This window comes from Gadus chalcogrammus, chromosome 15 (genome assembly GCF_026213295.1).
Source record: "Gadus chalcogrammus isolate NIFS_2021 chromosome 15, NIFS_Gcha_1.0, whole genome shotgun sequence".
In the NCBI taxonomy this organism is placed as follows: domain Eukaryota; kingdom Metazoa; phylum Chordata; class Actinopteri; order Gadiformes; family Gadidae; genus Gadus; species Gadus chalcogrammus.
This window is the reverse complement of record NC_079426.1, coordinates 6,734,629-6,757,614: the sequence shown is the minus strand read 5'-3', so window position 1 is coordinate 6,757,614 and position 22,986 is coordinate 6,734,629. Positions and strand designations below refer to the sequence as shown.

General features: G+C 49.1%; 1 protein-coding gene across 1 annotated transcript in view; it reads right to left on the bottom strand.

Annotated features, from left to right (window-relative positions):
* Positions 1–22,986, bottom strand: part of wdr11 (WD repeat domain 11) — a 52,789-nt gene that overhangs the window by 7,592 nt on the left and 22,211 nt on the right. The window contains exons 11-24 of the mRNA XM_056609287.1: positions 20,782–20,866; positions 18,439–18,545; positions 15,990–16,065; positions 14,717–14,825; positions 12,947–13,068; positions 12,139–12,286; positions 9,463–9,569; positions 9,119–9,233; positions 7,266–7,437; positions 6,817–6,925; positions 5,771–5,833; positions 5,227–5,292; positions 3,700–3,886; positions 636–731 (exon numbers count right to left, since the gene is read on the bottom strand). Of these exons, the coding sequence (XP_056465262.1) occupies positions 636–731; positions 3,700–3,886; positions 5,227–5,292; positions 5,771–5,833; positions 6,817–6,925; positions 7,266–7,437; positions 9,119–9,233; positions 9,463–9,569; positions 12,139–12,286; positions 12,947–13,068; positions 14,717–14,825; positions 15,990–16,065; positions 18,439–18,545; positions 20,782–20,866 (1,562 nt within the window). The remainder of the gene's footprint in view (positions 1–635; positions 732–3,699; positions 3,887–5,226; positions 5,293–5,770; positions 5,834–6,816; positions 6,926–7,265; positions 7,438–9,118; positions 9,234–9,462; positions 9,570–12,138; positions 12,287–12,946; positions 13,069–14,716; positions 14,826–15,989; positions 16,066–18,438; positions 18,546–20,781; positions 20,867–22,986) is intronic.

The window sequence follows — 22,986 nt, the reverse complement described above, 5'->3', positions numbered from 1 at the left end:
AGAGAGATAAAGAGAGTGAAAGAGAGATAAGGAGAGAGAGAGAGAGAGAGAGAGAGAGAGTCAGAGAGATAAAAGAGGGAGAGAGTGGAGAGGGAGAGCAAGAGAGAGACAGAGTGAAAGGGAGAGAGAGAGAGAGAGAGAGAGAGAGAGAGAGAGAGAGAGAGAGAGAGAGAGAGAGAGAGAGAGAGAGAGAGAGAGAGAGAGAGAGAGAGAGAGAGAGAGAGAGAGAGAGAGAGAGAGAGAGAGAGAGAGAAAGCTTAAAATGTATGAGAGACGTGTGAGTCTCTGTGTGTAACCAGTGGTTACACACAGAGACGTGTGAGTCTCTGTGTGTAACCAGTGGTTACACACAGAGACGTGTGAGTCTCTGTGTGTAACCACTGGTTACAGGTTATTGAAGCCTTGGGGGTTGACATTATTGACAGGGAGGAAGAGGGATGTGATGAGGGGGATTGAGGAGCAGTCTAATCAACATTCACCGCACACAACAACGGGCCTATACAACGAGGGTCGGAGCCGGCGAGACGGCACAGGGGACGAGAACCGTCGAGATTTGGGACAGAGCTGATTTGAGCCGTGGCGGGGCGCTGTGCTCTCTTTGACAGAGAGATGAGTGGCGGGGGTGCAGTACCAACCTGGCCCAGCAGGAGGAGCTGGTCCGCACACTTCTTGGTGTGATCGTAGCTGGAGCGCTTCACCTCCTGCAGATGGACGCGGTCCAACTGGAATTTCTGTGGCACAGGAAACAAGTCCAATAACCGATGTTTCAATGGGACACCGATATTGATAACTTTATTAATTTTTTCTGTAATCTTGCAAATTCTAATTAAAATTTAAATGTAGGGCATTTAGCAGATGCTTTTATCCGAAGCGACAACAGTTCATACATACAGTGACAGCGGAGTCAACCACATGCAGCGACAGCCAGCTCATTGGGAGCAGTCAGGCTGAGGTGTCTTGCTAAGGGACACCTCGACACTCTAAGGAGGATCTGGGATCGAACTAGCAACCCTCCGGTTACAAGTCAGCACGCTCTACCTAAGCCGAACCCAAGTAGAGGTTGAATCACGTGTGATTAGATAGCCTTGGGCTAGAGGGCTACTTTGTCGGTCCTAATGAAGATAAATTAACCTTTACACGCTAGCGCTGCCCTGGGCGTCTCCTCTACCCACTGGGAGACGGAGAGTGAATCTCCAGCTTATCCTAACCGATAGAAAACATACAGAACTGAAAAACTGTACACAGCACTGCATAGCGTTTTGTTTTTTTTACTCGTTTTCAATACAGAGTGAAACAGCCTAATGCGATTTAAATATTACAATAAAGATGTTTACCCCGAGAACTGAGAAGAAGAAGGGGATATTACAGTTTGCTTGCGTGAGTGTTAGTGTTCGTCTGTACGTGCTTGTGTGTGTGTGTGTGTGTGTGTGTGTGTGTGTGTGTGTGTGTGTGTGTGTGTGTGTGTGTGTGTGTGTGTGTGTGTGTGTGTGTGTGTGTGTGTGTGCATTCGTGTGTGGGTGAGTGTGTGTGTGTGTGTGTGTGTGTGTGGGTGAGTGTGTTGGTGCGACTCACATCAACACAACGAGCAGCTTATTACACCCATTTGCATATGTATGCGTCTGCCGCCCTTGCTTTCTATGTCTGAGGCAAGTGTGTGTCTTTGATGGTTTCACCGAGGCCAGCAGGGTCCACAATGTGGGCGCTGTTTTAATTGGGCTGCTGGTGTCCTGGTGGTCTTTCTCGGGCCCTGTCTCTAAACTCTGTCTGGGCATCATATCATCGGTGGAACCCTCAACGCAGCAGAGCAAGTTGACAAAGTTGCAAACACACACACACACACACACACACACACACACACACACACACACACACACACACACACACACACACACACACACACACACACACACACACACACACACACACACACACACACACACACACACACACACAGATATGAGATAGGACACATCTGTCACGCTGACCACACAGAGAGGGTTAGGGGCAGGAAACCTTGTGGATTTGAGTAGCCGCATGTGTGTGCGTTGTTCGGCTTTCTTTAGTGTGCGGAGGACTCCTCATCAGTGGGGAAAGGCTGGCATCAGCCTTCAAGAAATGTCTCTTCATTCGTGGGCCGGGAAATAAATGTTGAATTGGGAGCCAATGCTTGAATTACGCCAAGAAAGCTAAATGTGGTGGTTAGGTTGTAGTTCAAGGCATTCTACTTTGTTGCTCTAAATTCAGTTCGACACACAAGAGTGCGGCTCAGGGCTTGATTAAAATCCTCCACTGTCACCAAGGCAACCATCAGCCTCCAGTTCGGTTGGTTGCCAGGCTGCCAACCTGCAGTGCATCCAGGCGGACACAAACACAGGAAAGCAGATCAATATGTTGAACAAGGTTTTTGAAAACTTGTTTAGCTACTTATGGCTGCTGTGTGCATTGTGTGATGTAATGACTCATCCCAAGTGTACTGTGGACCCTGAGAACTTTTTTCCGCTACAGGAATTTAAAAATCATTACCAAAAGATAGAAATACATTTTTGCATATGACTGATGAAAGAAATGTAGCAGTACACATTTTTAAGTTTTCTCCAAGGCTGAGCAATCAGCTAGTTTTACATTGCCAAAGGCCAAATTTCTCATTTCGTCAACTATCAAACAATTTAAGGTTCAGGTGAATAATATGAGGTAATTATTATATTTCTGAAATGCCTTTATGTTAAAGCATCCTAGAAGGATACATGACCATTGCAGAGTCCTTAATCAACAACCACTACTACTGAGAAATTACAGACAGGGCAAACCAAGGCTTCTTGTTGGTTTATAATTTCCTTGACGAGGTCTCAGTTGGGGGATCTGGGGGCATGGCACACCTCAGACAGGAAGTAGTGGAATAGTCCTAGGGGATCTAACGTCAGCTGGCCTTGACCAGAGAGGGCAGGCAAGGACGGCACGCTGCCTCCTGGGCTGTGGAGGTGAACACCGTTGATAATTGTCGCCGCGAGTGTATTGTCAGTCTGTGTGTGTGTGTGTGTGTGTGTGTGTGTGTGTGTGTGTGTGTGTGTGTGTGTGTGTGTGTGTGTGTGTGTGTGTGACTGTGTGTGTGACTGTGTGTGTGTGTGTGTGTGTGACTGTGTGTGTGTGTGTGTGCGTGTGTGCGTGTGTCTCTGTCTGTCTGTGTGTGTCTCTGTCTGTCTGTGTGTGTGTGTGTGTGCATGCGCGCGTGCGTGCGTGGTGTGTGTGGTGTGTGTGATGTGTGTGTGTGGTATGTGTGTGTGACTGTGTGTGGTGTGTTGTGTGTGCGAGTGTGTGTGTTTAACGTGTTGTCAGCTGTGTGCAGGGCTGACATTGACACCAAAGGCCAACAGGGATGGTCTGGCTGTCTGTGGTCCTACGTGGCCAGACGCCGAGTCACAAGAGGGAGACTTTGAAGGACTCTGAGTGGGGGGTGGGGGTGGGGGGAGGGGGGTTACAGCTCTACCGCCTGACCGGCTCATCAGTGCTATTGTTAGCACTTGATGAAGCATCCATAGTGGAACCTAACACTGATCCACTCACACAAATTGCACAGAAACGGTCACAAACACACACATACACAATCACACAATCACACACATACAATGAGCTAATTTGCAGCACACAATCAACACTAACACACATGTTCTCCATTTACCGGGCTCGCCCGCCCGCCGTTACCTGGAAGTAGCCGCTCTCACACAGGGTGTCGTGGCAGATGTCCAGGTAGCCGTGGCAGCCCGGCTGGCCCACGTCATGCTGCAGAGCCTCGGCCGTGGGCACGCTCAGCAGGCGGGCCTGGGCGAACGACTGCAGGTAGTGGGACGCCACGCTCCAGAACTGGAGGTCCGACTCGTCCCCGAAGAGCCTGAGGACGGAGGTCGACCGCCGCGGGTCAAAAACACAGAGCCAGCCCCCCCGCGCTTCAGACCAGCACGCTGCTCTCTTTGTGGCGGTGAGATCAAACCAGCGTTTTAAGAACGATCCCGTAGCAGGAGTTTGTCGCGCTAATGACTGCGGATCCCTCTCGTCTGGCGGTGCCAACACCCCTCGCATCCACCCCCGCCTCCCCACTGATCTCCGCCACCCCCGGCTTCGGCCAGAGCCATTAAATCGCCCCCGTTTCAGGATGTGAGCTGACGCTGTTGCTAGGCTACTTTACTGTAAAGGATAGTGGTCGAGGCGGGCTTGAGCTGGCTGATGGCCTAGGGGGGGTTTCAGGCTCGATATCACATCTTTGAAGCGGTTTATGTTTTGCGCTTCGGCTGCTCGGTCCAGAGACGGCATTCGATTAAAGCTATGGCAGATGATTTATTTTAGAATGTGTTATTTGTTGAGATTCTCTTCACATCCCGACATCAATAAATATCAATAAATAAAATGCTCTCATAAAAATACAAATAAAAGCAGTATCTATGGCGGCCTGTAATAAGCCTGTCCACTCATGTCATTCGGCCCGAATGACATGATTGGATGGCCTACCTGTCTGTCTTCCTACCTACCCATACACACAACTCTGCCTTGGCATTCATTGCAAATGCCTGGAGTCTTTCACAAGGCTAGGCAGATCTACTGCTAAAGCTAGCAAGCTAGGCAGACCCAATGCTGAAGCTAGCGAGCTAGGCAGATCTGATGCTATAGCGAGCTAAACAGGTGTTTTGGGGAGTGGCTTTGGAGGGAGGCCTGAAGAAAAAGATGGGATTTTGCAGTTGGATACTTTCAAAATCTAGCCTACTCAGGCTGGTTTCTCCAAACTGTCGGCCCTAGCTTTAAAAGGCTCATCAAAAGCTTCAGGGTGAGATAAGAACTTGGACTGTGGTCACACACGCCTTCCCCTCAGATTTTTCCGGAAGGAGGCTAGCTTGCTAAGGGCTAATAGGAGGGCCCATCTGTGGTGGAGGAGAAGTTGCAGCCGGCTCACTGCTGCTTACAGGATAGATGGTGTTTGAAGAACGTCGTTATTCTACTCATACTGTTGTCACCTCACGTCAAAACAATTCTGCATCAAATCAAGAAATAATGTAGCCATTACTTTCTAAACAAAAATCGAGTGTATACTATATTGTACTCTTGACTAATGAGGTATTATTAGGTAACCAAGTTGTTAGAGGACTGAGGAGGTATTATTAGGTAACCAGGTCTTAACCATAAGTTAAACCCTAACGAGGGAGCGATGGTTGGCCGGCGGTTCAAAAGAGTGAAGTTCACCTGGACACCAGCAGGCAGCGCTGCAGCAGGCTGAGCTCAGGGTCCTGCAGAACGCTCTTCATGTCGCTGTGGAAACAAACAGGGAAAACACCATCAGACACCATCACACACACAGACACCCACACACAGTAACAGTAACCAATCAGAAGTCTCCCTCACAGCGGGGTCCGGTCTGACTGATACTGGTAATCTGGCCTGACAAGACTGGCCATGATTGGCCCTGTGGGGGGTCTACTGTCTTGGACAGTGACCCCCCGGGATTAACTCCGGGTAAGGATCCCAGAATGATAAAAACGTCAAAGATAAATCAGATTTTATGTTCATGTTTTGTGTTCATCAATTCTAAATAGGGAGATGTGTGTGTGTGCGTGTGCGTGTGTGTGTGTGTGTATCTGTGTGCGCACGTGCGTGAATGTGCACACGCACGCATACCGCGTGCCAGAGTCTGAGACATAAAGATGTCGGAATAAAAAACGGCTTTAGCGCCCGGTGTAACACTACTATTGTAGGGTGTCAGTATCGGGCAGAGGACAACACAACTCACTTAGACAGGGAGTTGAGCTGCTCCTGGATCAGCCCTTTGATCTCGTCCTTCTCATTGTAGTCCCTGGGAGGAAGGAATTAAACCGGGTTCATTATACGGCAGCTCTGACGGTAGACGCTCAATCTCCACCACTTCAAGACATAACCTTGGGCTGATATATAAAAGGTGGAACTTGCATTAGCATGAAACAAGAGCAAAACAAAAAGGTGTCAGAAGTCAGGTGATTAAAGACTAGTCTTTCTTTTGTTTACATCATGCGGGCGTCGACGGCGAAAGACGGGAAGAGAGGTTACTGCTAAAAGCGAGGCTGATTATATCCAGAAGTGTGGCTGTTCTGACAGCCTTTGCCAGGACACACTCTGCCTGCACTTGTGGTGATGTGCTATTTCCAACGCGCCTCTGATCCACGCGTCTTCCTAGGCAGACACAGGTGAGAGCCCTGAGCAGGCTGCCTCTGTAGCGAGAGCATCTGCATCTAAAACACAAGCCGCTCTCAGGGGATAGCCACGCTCCGAAGGCTGACAGGCACGCAAACAACATGCAATCCCTGTCTGGATTTGGAAACAATGGGCAATGGCACACACACAAACACAGGCACATACTCACACAAACACACGCAAACACATGCACCGAAAGTAAAACGTGAAACAAATATTAAATTGGATACAAAATTCGGACAGATATATCCTTCCAATTTCCATTTTGGGCATTCAGCAGAAGCTTTTATCCAAAGCGACTTCCAACCATTCATACATACGTTGACACACTGACAGCGTAATCAACCATGGATGGCGACAGCCAGCTCGTCGGGAGCAGTCAGGGTGAGGCGTCTTGCTCATGGGCACTTTGACTCTCAGCTAGGAGGAGCCGGGGATCGAACTCGCAACCTCTCGGTTACAAGTCAACCTCCTCTACCTCCTGAGCTAAACCGATACTTGATCGCACAATTGAATGTTTAATCAAAACATATGAATACATATATAGTTGGAGATGTGTCTTAAGAGACAGGGCTGTTGGCCTGCGTGGAGGAGCGGTAGGGCACGTACACCTGGCTGATGTCCATGGTGAAGGTCCCAGACCAGGGCTGGAGCAGCAGGAAGGCCTTGAGGGTGAAGGAGGCCCGGGGTAGCAGCAGGTAGGGGCACCACACAGGGTCTGGGGGCCAGGGGGATAACGCACAGCCAAGGTAAGACGGCGTGGCATCGTGTGTGTGTGTGTGTGTGTGTGTGTGTGTGTGTGTGTGTGTGTGTGTGTGTGTGTGTGTGTGTGTGTGTGTGTGTGTGTGTGTGTGTGTGTGTGTGTGTGTGTGTGTGTGTGTGTGTGTGTGTGTGTGAGTGAGTGAGTGAGTGAGTCACTTTGTTATTTCAAGACACCAAAAAAACATTGCAGCTTAGAAGGTAGTACTTATACTCAAAGCATTTCTACACCAAAAAACATGAAGCTTTATCATTCTCCTGATTATGACTATTATCATGTTATAATCGCAGCCAATAACCGGTGAGGTCCTGCTCGTCCATGCGGTAGCTGGCCGACTTCATGGCCATCTCCAGCACGCGGATGCAGCCGTCGTCGGAGGCCAGCACCACCTTGTCCGAGGTGCACCAGTCGATGTCCAGCACGCGGTAGTTGACGTTGCGTCCGATGCGCATGCTGCTCACCATCTGGACCTGTGGAGAGAGAGAGAGAGAGAGAGTGGGCATTGCAGCACTCAACTCAACACACTACCTCTGGAGGGGAGGGGGGGAGGGGAGGGGGGGGGGGGGGGGGAGTCGAGCGCTTCTAAGTGGAGGATTGCTTCCGACGGATGACTCTCTTCGTCCCCCTGGGCTGTACGGGGATGGAGGATGAAGAGGCCCTCCGTGCCCGGCTTCCCCCCCCCCCACCCCCCCCCCCCAAACCCAGCCTCTCTGGGGCTGGAGGTGTCGGTGGACGTCTGGTTTGTTTATGCAGGGCTTGTGTCAGCAGCTGTACCCCAGCTGTCACCGAGACACTGGAGCGTCTCGGAGATCTCCTCTAGTGCACTCGCTCCCTCCCTCTCTCACTGTCTCTCTCGCTCTCCCTCCCTCAACATCTCTCTCCCCTGCCTCTCAATGTATCTCTCGACCCGCCTTCCCTCTGCTCCCTCTCTCTCTCTCTCTCACTCAACCTCTCTCCCCCACCTCTCTCTCTGTATTCCCTTCTCTCTCTCTCCCTTAACCTCTTTCTCTCCCACCGCTCAATGTATCTCTCTCTCTCTTTCTCTCTGTCTGTCTTCCTCTCTTCCCCTTCGAACTCTCAATCTCTGTCTCCCTTCCTCCCTTTCCCCCCCTCTCCATCTCTCTTTCTTCCAGTCTCCCCCCTCTCTCCCCCTCACCCCTCCCCTCCCGGGCAGCACAGCGGAGCATCCGTCTGTACAGTTGCATCAGCAGCTCCATACTTTCCCCCTCGTCCTTCAAAGACACCAGCGAAGCTCAGCCCAAACCAGGGTTTGGGTTTGGAAAAAACCATAATGATAAAGAACTTAAAAAACTCCCTCTCTCCTGATAGCTTCGGGTGCAGACACGAGCGACTGCAATCACAGGAAGAAAGCGGGAGAAAGGACTTTGTTGAATGAAGATGGGGCGATCAGGGGGAGAGATGATAACCACTGGGGAGAACGGTTACAGAACAGGCCGATGTGGTGCTGGGGGAGACGGTTGCACCATCTATCCTGTAATGGTGGATTTGGTTGGTGTAAACGGGGAAAACAGTCCGGGCTCTGTGTCGAGTGTTATTGTGTCAGACAGTGAATATAACCCCCGGAGCCTCCAGGAACAAACAAGGTGGACAATGGCTGTCGCTTCAACGTAGCGGTGAACACTCTCTCCCTGAGGGAGGACATTAGTCTAAATATCGCAGTGCGCCATCGCAATAGGGAAACGTCGGAGAACCACATCCTCTGAGACACGCGCACTCGGTAGGTGTAAAGGGAATTAAATATCCCAGCTCCCATGGGCCTCGCCTCATTGATAATTCATGCTTAACGAAGGGAACGATCTGTTATGCATACAGCATCGAGCCATTATTTAACCAACGCAACGTCGACCATCCATCCATCCTCCCATCTTCTGCTGTCCTATACCTCCACCCATCCATACGCCCATCGTCTGGTGTCCCAGACCTCCACCCATCCATCCATCGTCTGGTGTGTCCCAGACCTCCACCCCTCGATCCTCCCATCCTATGTGGTCCCAAACCTCCACCCATCATTCTATGTACCGTGCTTCACCTCTCTAGTGGTCAACACCTCCACCTGTCCATCCTCTCATCTCCTGGTGTCTCAGACCTCCACCCACCCATCGTGTTGTTCCCCAGGTGTGGTTCGCTTACCTCCTTGGTGTCCCAGACCTCCACCCCGTCGGTGTACATGACCAGCAGCTTCTGGTTCCCCTTCCCGGGGGCGAAGCGGATCTTCTTGACCCAGCCGCGGTGCGTGGGGATCCCCCTACGAGAAGTCAACACAACTACCATGAGTCATCACCAGTAACCCACTGGGTCAGCGCCAGTATCCCACTGGGACACCGCCAGTATCCCACTGGGTCGCCGCCAGTAACCCACTGGGTCACCGCCAGTATCCCACTGGGACACCACCAGTAACCCCCTGGGTCCCATTCCCGCCCACCTCCACCAAGCTATATCCTTTAAAAGAAAAAAGGGAAGCGGTGTGCCGTTACCGTGACAGCCGGGCCTTGAGGTCCCAGAAGTTGAGGTTGCCGTCCACGTCCCCCAGCACCAGGGTGTCCCCCTTCCAGGCGATGCAGGCGATGCTCCCCATGCTGCCCTGCAGAACACACACACACACCCAGCCTGGACTCAGTGGACAGGAACCACAGAGCTACCATCGTGGAGTCTCATTGGACGATCCCGCTGTCCGTTAGAGTTTAAAGGCGCAGTATGTGATTTAGTGGCATCTAGCGTTGATGTTGTAGATTTCTAAAAACTTAAACCTCCCCCTCAGCCCTCTTTTTTCAATGACCAAGGAGACGCTACGGTGGCCTGTAGCGGCCAGTAAGGTGCCATTAGGTACGTCCGTAATGATGTGATCGTCCACGACAGCATTGAGTAGCCAAGTGTCATATTATGAGGTTCCTTGATAGATCTATAAATTGTATTTATTTATTTAGTCTGTAAAACTATACTTTATTGCTTGTAAGTAAGATCATGATTATGATTGTTATAAATGCGTATTTTCTGTATTTGGTCTTAGCTTGTTATTAGACATTCTGGGCTACTTTAGGAACATGGCGGTGGAACATGACTTAGAAAGAGCACCCATTGCCTATGTAGTTATGAAGGGCTCATTCTAAGCTAAACAAATATTATGAATATAATGTTATGTTTTATTTCTGCCAAGTCCCCTCCACTAGATGTCACTAGGTTCTACACATTGCTCCTTTAAGGAGGAAAACCAAAAGAGAAACAAGGTCACTGATTCTAGTTTGATACATTCAACATTCTGCAGGCAGCCCAGTCAAAGCACCACACAATGGGAGAGTTAACAAGACAAGACAAGATAAGCGGAACAGATCACCATCATCGCGGCGGATTCTCTGAATGTGAAAAATAGTTTTTGTTCCGTCCTGCTGACGCAAACGTCGGGCTTCTACTTTAATCCGGACAGGCTTCGGAGGATCCGACGGGGGCCATGCACAGATTGGAGGGGCGTCACACCAGTCAGCTGGCGCCGCTGAGAACAGCTTCCTAAATCCCGTGGTAAACATCCCCTGACTGCCTTTATTACCGCCGGCCGCAACTCACTGGAACCCCTCTGCCGCCCGTCAACGCCGTCGCCAGCGAGCCGGGTACTTGAGAACGTGTTTCCCCCGTCAGGGATTAGTGTCAAGGTTCTCAGGCTCCATGACACCGAACAACGGTAAACACTCCGAAACTCCCATGCTTGTGTTAATCAATGCATGTAATCGCGCTGTGCGTCAAAGCACTTTTCTGACAGTGAACAACAGCAGCGGTGACGGCAACAGAAGGCCCAGTGTGAAACCTCAGCACTTTGGGAGTTTACACAACGTTTTGTGTGCTAATGTTGATCGTTCAGAGGTTTAAGAGTCAATCGGCTGACAGTTCAACATTTTCGGTGGCCATTAAAAAGCATCATCCTCAGGTTATCATCATTATCTCATGCATGTTTGAGCAGCATCATTACCTCCAAGCTGTTGTCCAACCATTCCATGGGTATGAAGGGGGAACTATGCCAATAAATATCAAAAAACATATTTTGCTATAAACAAATCTCCAATTAAAGTGTGTCTCCATTACACCCAGATAATGAGTCACTTTAAGAGGTAAATACTGTAATAGGGACTCATTAAAAGTGATGCTCCCCTGCAGCTAGACTGCTAACAGAACCACAGGGGACCTACGAGCCAGGCATTATCTGACAAACACTGAGGATGAAACGTGAAAGTCAAACTCTCACACACACACACACACACTTGCACACACACGGATGCAATCAATATCACACACACACACACACACACACACACACACACACACACACACACACACACACACACACACACACACACACACACACACACACACACACACACACACACACACACACACAGATGCAATCAATCCCCCACACAAACACTCACATTTACACACACTGAAACACCATGATGCAATCACACACACACAAGCACATAAACTGATGGTGACCTTGGAGTAAAGAGAGAAAACTAGTAAAAGTGTAGGCGGGTGTACATAAAGAAAACAACCAGAAAAGTGATGTTTGCTCCCGGCTCTTCACTAAGCCTATTCTGCTCGTATATGCGACAAAACTGGCGCCTTGTCAACATGAAAAAAAAAAAAAGGAAAATAATTTGCAGCAACGCTAGATATAATTGGAGAGGACTTGTTTGCATCATTTATATCATTTATTGACTATTGTTTTATAACTCACTCTCTATTTATTTACTAGGGCTGGATTGATGTGAGGTTTCAGTAATGAGCAGAAAGCAGACTCCATTCATCAACACGCCAACGCTTCAGCCTCAGGAGCGTGGCGCTCCCTTAAGCTGATTGGACGGGCGTTTAAAGAAGCCCTTCCCGTCGGCTCACTCTCTCTCACGGCCGCTCCGGCCTGGCGCTGAAAGCCCTGCAGCAGCCTCGCTCCTCATTACCCCATTTTGCGTTATACTACACCTGCTGATATGCACTGCACATTTGGTTTGGCTTCCCATTACTGATTAAGTTTGTGTCGTTTATTTGATCAATTATTGCTTGAACTTTATGATCAGCGTGGTCTCCCCGTTTATGTCGGCTCTACTTGAGCCCAGTGGTCCTGACAGAGGCTGAGAGCGTGCCTGCTGCCAGGGGGGAGGACTCACGTCGGGGGGGATGCGAGCGCCGTCCTTGACCGCGTTGCCCTCCACGGTGATGTGGTACACCTGGCCGTCGGTGTCCGTGAACACAAAGTGCTCCCTGGCCGAGATGGCCTGGCTGGTCTCGGACTTGCTCTCGGCGTCCTGCATCATGCTGGGAGGTGAGAGACACACTGGTTGGCACACTGCGGTGTTCTGCGGCTTGGTGTGTTGCTATTGTGTGGGATTGTGTGCGGTTGTTTGGCTGAAGTGTGTGTGCGGTTGTTTGGTGATATTTCACCGACGCACTTACAGTATGTTGTGCGTCCTTTTTATATCCTTACGATTTTATTGCTTGGCACTTGGTTCTATGAACATCCTTACTTTACCGACAGGGATATATATTGTTTCACCTTCTTCTGACAAATGTAATTATTGTATGTCCCTTTGGATAAAAGCGATGATATTTGATAGCATTTCAGAAGGGAAAGAATATACCGGTATAACTTTTTATCAACTTAATCTGATGAAATAAAACTACTCTTCCTCGTTGCTTTGAGCATATTGTCTTTGCCTTGTCTGGGTGGTAGCTTTTATTTAAGTTGTTGTTTGTGTGTGCTACTAAATGTGTTTTGTTGGCACATCGATTCTGAACCGTTAAAACTAACACACGCCCCTGGAACGGTATCGACCAATCACGATCCAGGGTTCAACAACAGCGCTGTGATGTAACAAGTGTCATGTTAACTATTCTTATCGGTCTCTGTGTACGTGCCGTCCTCTGAGGTCGTTTGTTGTTATTGAGCAAGGCGTTTTGGGCGTGGAACCAGCAGACCTAATGACCGAGGACTCCACGGTGCTTGGCTCCGCGTCCGACACCGTCTGCCGGGCCATGGCCTCCCGGGCCGCCATCTGCTTCTTCTTCAGACTCTTCAGGTTGTGGGAGGGAGACCACTCCTGTTGGGGGGGGTGGGGGGGGGGGGGGGGGGGTGGACAGACACATAAACACATTAATGCACATACACGTTAATACACATACACACACAGATACATGCACACGCACAAGTTAATGCACATACACAGATACATGCATGTACAAACACTGATACATGCTTGCGTAAACACACACACACACACACGTTAATGCTAACACACACACACACACAAACAGATAAACACACACATACAGACACATGTTAATGCAGATACAAACACCGAAGATACATGCATATGCACACACATACATGCACACACACAGACACACGTTAATGCACACACACACACACACACACACACACACACATACATGCAGACACACTTCAATGCACACAGACACACACGCACGCAGTGTACACGAGTCCCAGCCAGTGCACAGCACACAAAAAGACATAGAACACAGACCAATACACACACGCCACGAGAGCAGAAGCCTCAATGGAGCCATCAACAGAGCGAAACCAATAATGACCCAGTGACAGGGCGAAATAAACAAACTTATTAGCAGCTAGATGCTACCGTGAATAAGCAGACACGCTAGTCACTGGCTTGCATATCACATCATCATGCTGCTGGGAGATTTTGGGCTTCAGGCCATGTAGCGCACAATCAAAATAGAAATGAGGCAGAAAGACGGGGCTGTGCATGATGGCATGTGTCTGTGTGTCTATGTGTCTGTGTGTGTGTGTGTGTGTGTGATTTTCTGTATCTTTGACTATAACTGTGTGTGTATATTATCGAGGCTGCTGGGGGCAATTACCAGGGCTGCTGTGAGAAGGACTAAGAAGTCTAGTAGAAATCTGTCAAATGTGTGCTTCTGCATCCCAATTAAACCAGGGGGGGGGGGGGGTGGAGGGGGGAGGTTTCGGCCAAATCTTCAAATATAAACATAACTCCAATCAAAACAAATGCAAAATGTTCAATATCAACTTGTTGAGACACAAACAGGCGGATATCTTAGGAACCCATGGTACAATTCTGACCTTTGACCCCTCAGAGGAAAGGTCAGGGCGAATAAAGTTAAATGACACCAAGCAAAACAATCTGAATTGCACCATAAGGCCACCAGATGACGATGAAGGAATGTGTTCTGATTTGAGCTTATTGACCCATTTCCTCTTTCCTCTTAGCTACTAAATATGTATTTGTAAACAGTCTTAAGTTGCAAAATGGTGCCCAGAAGATAGATTACCTGTTTATGGTGGTTTTATGTAATCAAACACAACGTTTATGACAAAAACAACAAAGCTACATACAGCTTTATAATTGATAGTTGAATATGCAATGATTGCATTTCACAGTGAAAGGTTTGAACTGTTGGAATCCAAAGAGTCTAAGCTTTCATATGATATATAGCTTTGGTAAGTTTGTGTGTTTTTTGAGTGGTGTGTCAAATTACTTCATTCTCAAGTTTTTAAATGCATTACGATGTCTTTTAAATTAGGAAATTAATTATTTCTGCTAATGCCACTGACTGTTGAATCACTTCACCACACTATGTGTTTTTTTTGGTGATGTGGGTCACTGCTGTCGGGTAGATGAGGCGTGTCTGTGTGTGTGTCGGTGTGTGTGTCCATGTGTGTGCCTGTCCATGTGTCGGTGTATATACCAGTGCGGTGACAGTCGGGAAGTTCTTGGCCATCTCTCGGAGTAGAGTCCCTGTTCTGATGTCCCACAGCTCCAGGGGCTTATCCCTGAAAACCACCACCAGGTACTGCCTGGAGACACACACACACACACACACACACACACACACACACACACACACACACACACACACACACACACACACACACACACACACACACACACGCACACGCACACGCACACACACACACGCACACACACACACACACGTCAAGTATGTGTACAAAAAGCTCCCAAACAGTCAAGTATGTTAACATTTTAATAAAACGAAAGGAGAAAAGGTTACATTTCTGCGAACAACCATCGATATAAAAACAAAGACCCAATCGGTTGTTCTGCATGAAGTTGCTCATACTGGACGACAATAACCTTCAGTGTCAAAGCAATCATTTCCAGCCCCGCTCCAAATCACACCCCACCACATTTGGACAGCGAATTCCTCTGCATCACATTCTCCCCCCAGAGCGAACGCCCAAAAGGACAGCCACGCCTGGCCACTCGGGACGGCGTCGATACAGAGAGTGTGAAGCCATGTAGCACGAAGCCGGAGCCGTTTAATCCAGCTTCAAGCCCCCCCCCCCCCCCGACTCAATCTAATTAGCTTGTTACTCCAAAGGCAAAGGTCTGCACTCACGGTGCAGACGCTTATGCCTGAGACTGAAGGACGTTGGGGATTTAGTGGGTGTACAGAGGGCTCCTTAACCGGGTAAACCCCGTCCTCGATTTCCAGAGGGGGGGCGGTGAGGGCCTCCTAAGACCGGTTGTCGCCGTTACACTCGTTCGTATTGAAGAAAAATGTACCCCACTTTTTCCCAGGCGACGTAAACAGAAGAGAATAATGTAGCCTCAAGCCATACAACAAACTCAGCCATGACAGTCACGCACACACACCGACACACACAAACGCACAGGCACACACACAGAATATGACTTTTAGACATCACCGTGGCAACATGAATAAAAAAACCTGGCAGGCATGAAATGTGGAGGAAAGTAGGAGTCTGTAAATGACCTTGGGACAACAAACTTTAGGGAGGGTGTTTGTGTGTGAGTGTGTGTGTGTGTGTGTGTGTGTGTGTGTGCCTTTTTGTGTGTGTTTATGTGCGTGTGTGCGCCTTTATGTGTGTGTGTGTGTGTGTGTTTATGTGTGAGTGTGTGTGTATGTATTTACGTGTGCATGTCTAAGAAGCAGGTGAAGACAGGATGCATGGCTGGATTGGGGAAAAGCTACTCACTTGAGATGAGACACTTTAATCATCTCAATGGCTTGCTCATCTGTTCCTCGCTCACCTCGGAATGCAAAGCACCTGCCTGGGAAACACAGAGAGAGAAATTCGGGTTGAACCTAGGTAAAAATCAACACAAACACACTGACAGGGACAGACGGACAGGGGAGCCAAGAGAAAGAAAAAGCACAGAGACAAAGACAGAGACAGAGACAACACGAGAGACAAACAGACAGAGAGAGAGACAACCAGACTTGTTTTTCACTGTAAAGTGCACTGTAGAGGATGATTCCACCAGATCTAATTCACTGACGAGTGCGTGCACCCCCTCTGGGTGTATCAGGCAGAGATGAAGAGCACTGAGCCAGTGGGGAGCGCTGCACAGGACTCCCGGCCAAGGTGAACTTACAGCACCCAAACCGAAAGTTGTTGTTCTGCTTGTTGCCGATGTGGTGCCAGCTGATGTACGGGAGAGCAACTTGTTACCCATGATGGCTGTCTGGAGAGGACCAGAATATCTGTGTCTGCTGCACTAGGAAATTCCGGGGGCTCTGTGTGTGTGTGTGTGTGTGTGTGTGTGTGTGTGTGTGTGTGTGTGTGTGTGTGTGTGTGTGTGTGTGTGTATGTGTGTGTGCGCGTGTTTCAGCGTTTGCGTGTGTATGGCACAGAGGGGACATGTCCTGATTACAGAGACTCAATTACACCCCATACAGCCTCCCCCACCCCCACCCACCACCCCACTGTCCCCCCACAGACAGAACAGCAGCCCAAACTATACCACAGCTGACTCCTGGGCACCCAGGTAGGTCCCAAGGGCTTTGATGCCATGTGTGGTGGTGATGGGGGGAATAGTAGGCCCTACAATGCTCCACGTGCAAGTAGGTGTGCATTGTGGCCAGATCGGACACACAAAAACACACACACACAACATGTCCATGGCCTAAGACTTGAGATCGAACATAAAACATATCCATGGAATAAGACTTGAGATCTAACAGAAGTGAACTGACAGAACTTGGTGGAAGACGTGCCTGCAGGGGGAAATGAGGGACGTTAAGATAAGTTGAAGTTGCAGGCTGTTAACTTTGATAGTGTTGGATCATCTAAAAGATATCAGGATAAGCCCAGTGTCCCTTAAGGAAAGCTATGAACATTTTTATCAAAGTAATTAACCTGTGCAGTCACACAACTACTTCTACAGAGTACCACTTCTGATTCGGCAAACGCCTTTTTGGCAAAAGCCTTTTCTCTGAATTAAAACATGATTGCCTTTTTTTTGCCTTCCGAAGTCAGAGGCGTTTCTCAGCATACTAGATTTTTCCTTTGTATCGCTCGGTGAAAGTTGAGCATAGTTGTTCCAGGGGGTCTGTTTCCAATGTAAAAATCTCTCAGTACAGGGCAGCCCTGAACTGTGTCTATTCAACCGCAGAATGGATTCTACATGAACGGATTCTACCTGAATGGCTGTGCTTCTACTCCGAGAGGGAACATGACGTCCATTCTACGTGGCTAATGACTCCAAAAAAACCATTATGAATATTGGCTCGAAGCAAACGTGGGGGTTGGACAGGTAGGGTGGCTGTGAAAAGCCCTCAGGCTCTTTACTGGGCACAAAGCCCACCAGAGAGGGAGATTACCACCTCTAGGGTCCCTGGGCTTATTTCACACCAATAAGAAGCTTCAAGCTGAACATCTGTGCAGAGGGAAACATTTTGTACTGAAAAATGTCCAGAGTCTGAGCCATTTTCAGTTCCCTCCCTGCATGTGAAGCAGCTGTTGAAGTTCGGCATATTTTGAGGTTGTGCTGGAACTTTTTCAACCCTACCTCTGGGATTCTTTCATTTCCTATTCCATTAAGAAAGTAATGTCCCCGTCATTTCATCTAGCCCACTCAGTAATGGAATAATGTGTCTGTGTATGTTTCCGTATCTCAGACAAACTGCGTATCGTGGCGTTTCCCTTCCATAAAACGGTCCTTTTGTGTTTTCTCTTCGACTCTGTGCCTCTCCCTTCTGCTGCTTTCACGCAAATCACTTTCACAAAAGCTAGTGGCCTTGAGACCTCCGTTTGAAGAGACTACTCGGGCGACAGAGTGCATGAGGCGTGAAGAGAGATGGGACGAGAAGTACGAGAGAGAGAGGGAGCGAGAGCGAGAGCGAGAGCGAGAGAGGGAGCGAGAGAGGGAACGAAAGCTAGAGAGAGATAGAGAGAGAGAGAGAGAACGAGAAAGAGAGAGAGAACAAGAGAGAATGAGACACTGAGAGAGAGGGAGAGAGAGGGAGAGAGAGAACGAGAGAGAGAGAGAGGAGAACGAGAGAACGAGAGAACAAGAGAGCAAGAGAGAGCGAGAGAGAGAGAGAAAACGACTGCATCAGAAGAGGAGAAGGACAGAGAAAGAGTGACAGAGAAAGTGCAATATATAAAAGGAGTATATTTGTGTGCGTGGGCGTGAACTCACCAGTGGGGAGGTCTACGTGTTGGAGCTCATTGCGCACCATGCCCATGTTGTTGGGGGTGGAGGTGGCGAAGGACAGGAAGCTGGTGAGACTGACCCACTCTATCCCCCTATGGAATCGCACACACCCACACACACGCACACACACACACACACAATCAAACACACACACGCGCAAACACACAGCCACACACGCGCTTAGACCATAAAAGTCAAAATAAAAAACATAAAAAACACTTCCGCTGCATCCATTAACAGCATCAAAGAGTTGTAAACAATTTAAGTACCAAAAAATGTAAAGTGTGCGCATACATAATCTCACGTCCTTCCATGACCCGCAAACTTATTTCGGAAGTGGGCACGGTTCAGGGAGCGAGGAACCGTACCGTAATGAGATGCAAAATAGCCCAATGATTAATTAGTCAATTTCCTCACCAGATGTAAATGAGATGCTAAATATCCCTGCCTCTGGGTGGGCCAGAGGCCACCAGGTTAATTACCATACAGCCCAAAACACACACACACACGCTGTATGCGTGCATACCATGCGCACACACAGCTTTTTAACATTGTTCTGTGTGTTGTACTTGTTGCAGTGCATATAGCACAGACTGACAGTACAGCCCAGCAGCTGTTTGGAAACCTAGTCAATAATGAACAAACATTTGTTTGTGTATGTGTCTGCAAATCCTCAAGTTGCTATGTAATATTTAGATATTGCATTTTTGAGGGGAATGCGAGAGAAAGGGCGAGAGAGAGCGAGAGAGAGTGCGAAAGAAAGGGTGAGAGAGAGTGTGAGCAAGAGAAACAGCGAGAGAGAAAGCGAGGCAGAGAGCAAGAGAAACAGCGAGAGAGAGCAAGAGAAAGGGCGAGAGAGTGAGAGCGAGAGAAACAGCGCAAGAGAGAGTGAGAGTGAGAGAGAGTGAGAAAGAGGGAAATTGACAGCGAGAGAGCGAGACACTTAGAGCGAGAGACAGAGACAGAGAGAGAGCAATAGAGAGGGCGAGAGAGCGAGAGAGAGAAAGAGGGAGACAATGGAGTTGCCAACACCCCTACCAGCACCACAGCCCCCATGCAGTCAAGTCTGTGTCGAATTGGTCATAGTGTTGGGAGCCAAGAGGCAGATGGAGGGCAAGCTGCATTGTCTCATGGGTTATACATACACACAAAATCAAAACACATACACACAGACGCACGCATGCACACAAACACACACACAAGGCAAATACACAAACTTTACGTCCTTCTCATGAAAGTTTCCCTGTGACTGTGTTTATCGGCTTTCGTTGTGATGCAAAGTGTTTGCTCCTAATCAATCTTTTTTTATTGCTTAATTGATTCAATCTCGCGCTTAATTAATCTTAGTGAAACGGCACCGGCGCTTCTGAGAGTGGTAATTAATGGGGCCAGGGGTGCATGGCCCCATTGGCCCCTCTTCACTCACGGGGCCCCGCTGAGAACGGCCGGTCAAACACAGACTGCAATTAAGCCCAACATCAGAAACACGCAGTGTCCGAGCAGCACAATAGGATCGCAATTAACGCTCCTTGTGTAGAGTCCGCTACCGATGAAAAGGAATTAGAGTAAACAATGCGGGATGCATTTACACAAACCCGGTGTTAACTTGTTAAAAAATAACATTGTTATTTTAATTGCTTGTGAGGGGCCCGACATGATCTCACGAGAAGATGGCCGATTTAAGGCCGGCTATTGTTGCTGTGTATTAAACCACAGCCCCTGCTTGGCTACAGTGATGGAGTGAATCCCTGAACACACAGCAGGCAGATCTGCCAGAGGTTGCTTCCCTGGTCAAGCTTGCGCATCCACACTCCCCATTAACATATAAATTAAATCCAATCAACGATTTTAATGCGACAAACAAAAAGCTGCTTGCCAATGTACTCACAAACCCCGACGGTGAATGGGTTATTTAAAAAAGGCAGGGCTCCGTTACCCTGGCATTCGGACTCATCGCGCCTGGCTATTCGCAATAAAAGATGGGATCGCTGGAAATAAAATGAAGCGAAAATATGGAAAAATCGTTTGACCCAAAAGTAAAATACAAGGTTGTGGTTTCGATCAGCAGCGCTTTAATGAGTTTACCCATGAGGGGGATGTGTACGCTTCCCTGTGTGCATGTGTGTGTGTGTGTGTGGGTTAGTTTCCCTGTGTGTGTGTGTGTGTGTGTGTGTGTGTGTGTGTGTGTGTGTGTGTGTGTGTGTGTGTGTGTGTGTGTGTGTGTGTGTGTTTGTGCTCTTGTGTGTGTGTTTGTGTGTGTGTGTTCTTGTGTGTGTGTGTGTGTTTGTGTGTGTGTGTCAGTACAGCCCAGAGAACATGATGTCCTACCTGACTTCACAGGAGTGGACGCTCAGCTCCTTGTGCAGGAGCCCACTGGTCAAATTGTACACCAGCACGGAGCCATTACTGGTCCCTGTAGAGAGAGAGACAGTCACAGGAGAGAGAGAGAGAGAGAGAGAGAGAGAGAGAGAGAGAGAGAGAGAGAGAGAGAGAGAGAGAGAGAGAGAGAGAGAGAGAGAGAGTCACAGGAGAGAGAGAGAGAGAGAGAGAGAGAGTCACAGGAGAGCGAGAGAGAGAGAGTCACAGGGGAGAGAGAGAGAGAGAGAGAGAGAGTCACAGGGGAGAGAGAGAGAGAGTTAAAGGGAGGAAGGAGAGAGTTAGAGAAAGGGTAGAGCGAGGGAGAGCGGAGATAGAGGGAGACCGGTAGAGAGGACGGAGAAAAAGACAGGTAGGAGAGCCGAAAGAGAGAGAGACATTTAGAGAGGGAGGATAGAGAGAGGGAGAGATTGAGGAGGGAGTGAGAGAGGGCACAGGTAGAGCAGTGAGATTGTGTATCACAGGAAATAAGGGGAACATGAACTAAATCAGGTTGATCTTTGTAGAGAGGCATGAGAGGCGGTTGCTAGGGAGAGGGGATGGCTGAACGGCTCTGCCTGCACCGCTGCCAGCGCCAGCCTAATTGGAAAAGCACTATTACATGATGGATAGACGGCTTGGTGGAAGGACACACGGTACGGGACTCAAATATTCGGAAACATTAGCCACCAGCGGGAACGAGATGGCACGATGTGTCAAAATAATACCCTGAGCACTCACTCGGAGGGGAGAAGTAGTTTAAAAAGCAGGTAGTAGCGGGAGCCTGCAGCAGTCACAGTCGCCTGCTTCATCCACCAGGGAAGGAAGATTAGGATGAGCTTTGGTGAAGCCCAGGCTGATTATGACATATTTCATTTTACGAAGATAACCTTATTTATATGTCACTGAAGTTTTCAGCGTGAAAACCGATTTTTCGGCACATAGATGGCTGCGTTTTGACGGCTGAAAGTGGGGGACGAGTTATTCAATAACGTATAAAATACACGGGGCGTCGACCACGCAGAGGCGACAGCAAGCTCGTCGGGAGCAGTCAGGGTGAGGCGTCTCGCTCAGGGACACATCAACATTCCTCTAAGAGGAGCCGGGGATCGAACACGCAACCCTTCCGGTTTACCAGTCAACCCGCTCTACCTCCTGGGCCAATGTCCGCTCCTGATGACGCTTTTGAAGTGGGTGTGCCTGCTGTGGGTCATGGCCAGCGGTTTCATGGTGGCTGACCCGGAGGGTGAGCGGGATAAATGAGCCTGTGTGACTGAGCGCGGCCAAGAAGACTTTTCAGCCTCCGGAGGGCCGCAGTGAGTCCACCAGAACCGAGACGGACATCTGGACTCGGAGTGGCGTACTGCTGGCAGGCTAGAGAGTGTGTGTGACTGTGACTGTGTGCGTGTGTGTGTGTGCGCTTGTGAGAGTGTGTGCGTTTGCGTGTGGGCCGTCTGGTTGCCTTGCCTCTTGGCAGGGGGAGGACAGTGGGAGGACGAGGGGTGTGTGTGTGTGTGTGTGTGTGTGTGTGTGTGTGTGTGTGTGTGTGTGTGTGTGTGTGTGTGTGTGTGTGTGTGTGTGTGTGTGTGTGTGTGTGTGTGTGTGTGTGTGTGTGTGTGTGTACACATTCGACACATTCAAGGGTAACCGGGAGGAAGTAGATTGAAGGATAAACAAAAGAGGCCCCCCCACCCTGCTACAGTCTTCATTTTGCTTGTTTCCTTCCTTTCCTCTGAGAGCAGCTCTCTCTGTTTGCACACCCACGACCTTGCCTTTTATTCTCCACTTATGCAAGGATTCAAATTCATAAAAGCATTTTCTGTTGGTTCTGTTAGTATGCTTAGACAGGTGTGAAACTAATCAGCTGTGCTTTTTTATCCACAGATTCTGTATTTTTCTGGTGGGATTCAACGAGCCGGTAATTGGTATTTGCTTTGCAGGACCCTCGGATTATGCATACACTCAAGCAGTGGTTCGGGAAGGCAGCTGTGCTCGTGTCTTCCAGCCGATGCCGGTAGCACAGTGAGCTGCCGCTCGGCCCCATTGTGACGGGCGTGTCTGTGGGAGAGCAGTGCTGCGCTCCGCCACTCCGGCCCCGTTATCTCCACACAAACGAGGCGCCGGCAGACAACCACGGGTAACGAAACCGGACGGGCACGATCGTGTGCAACGGGAGGA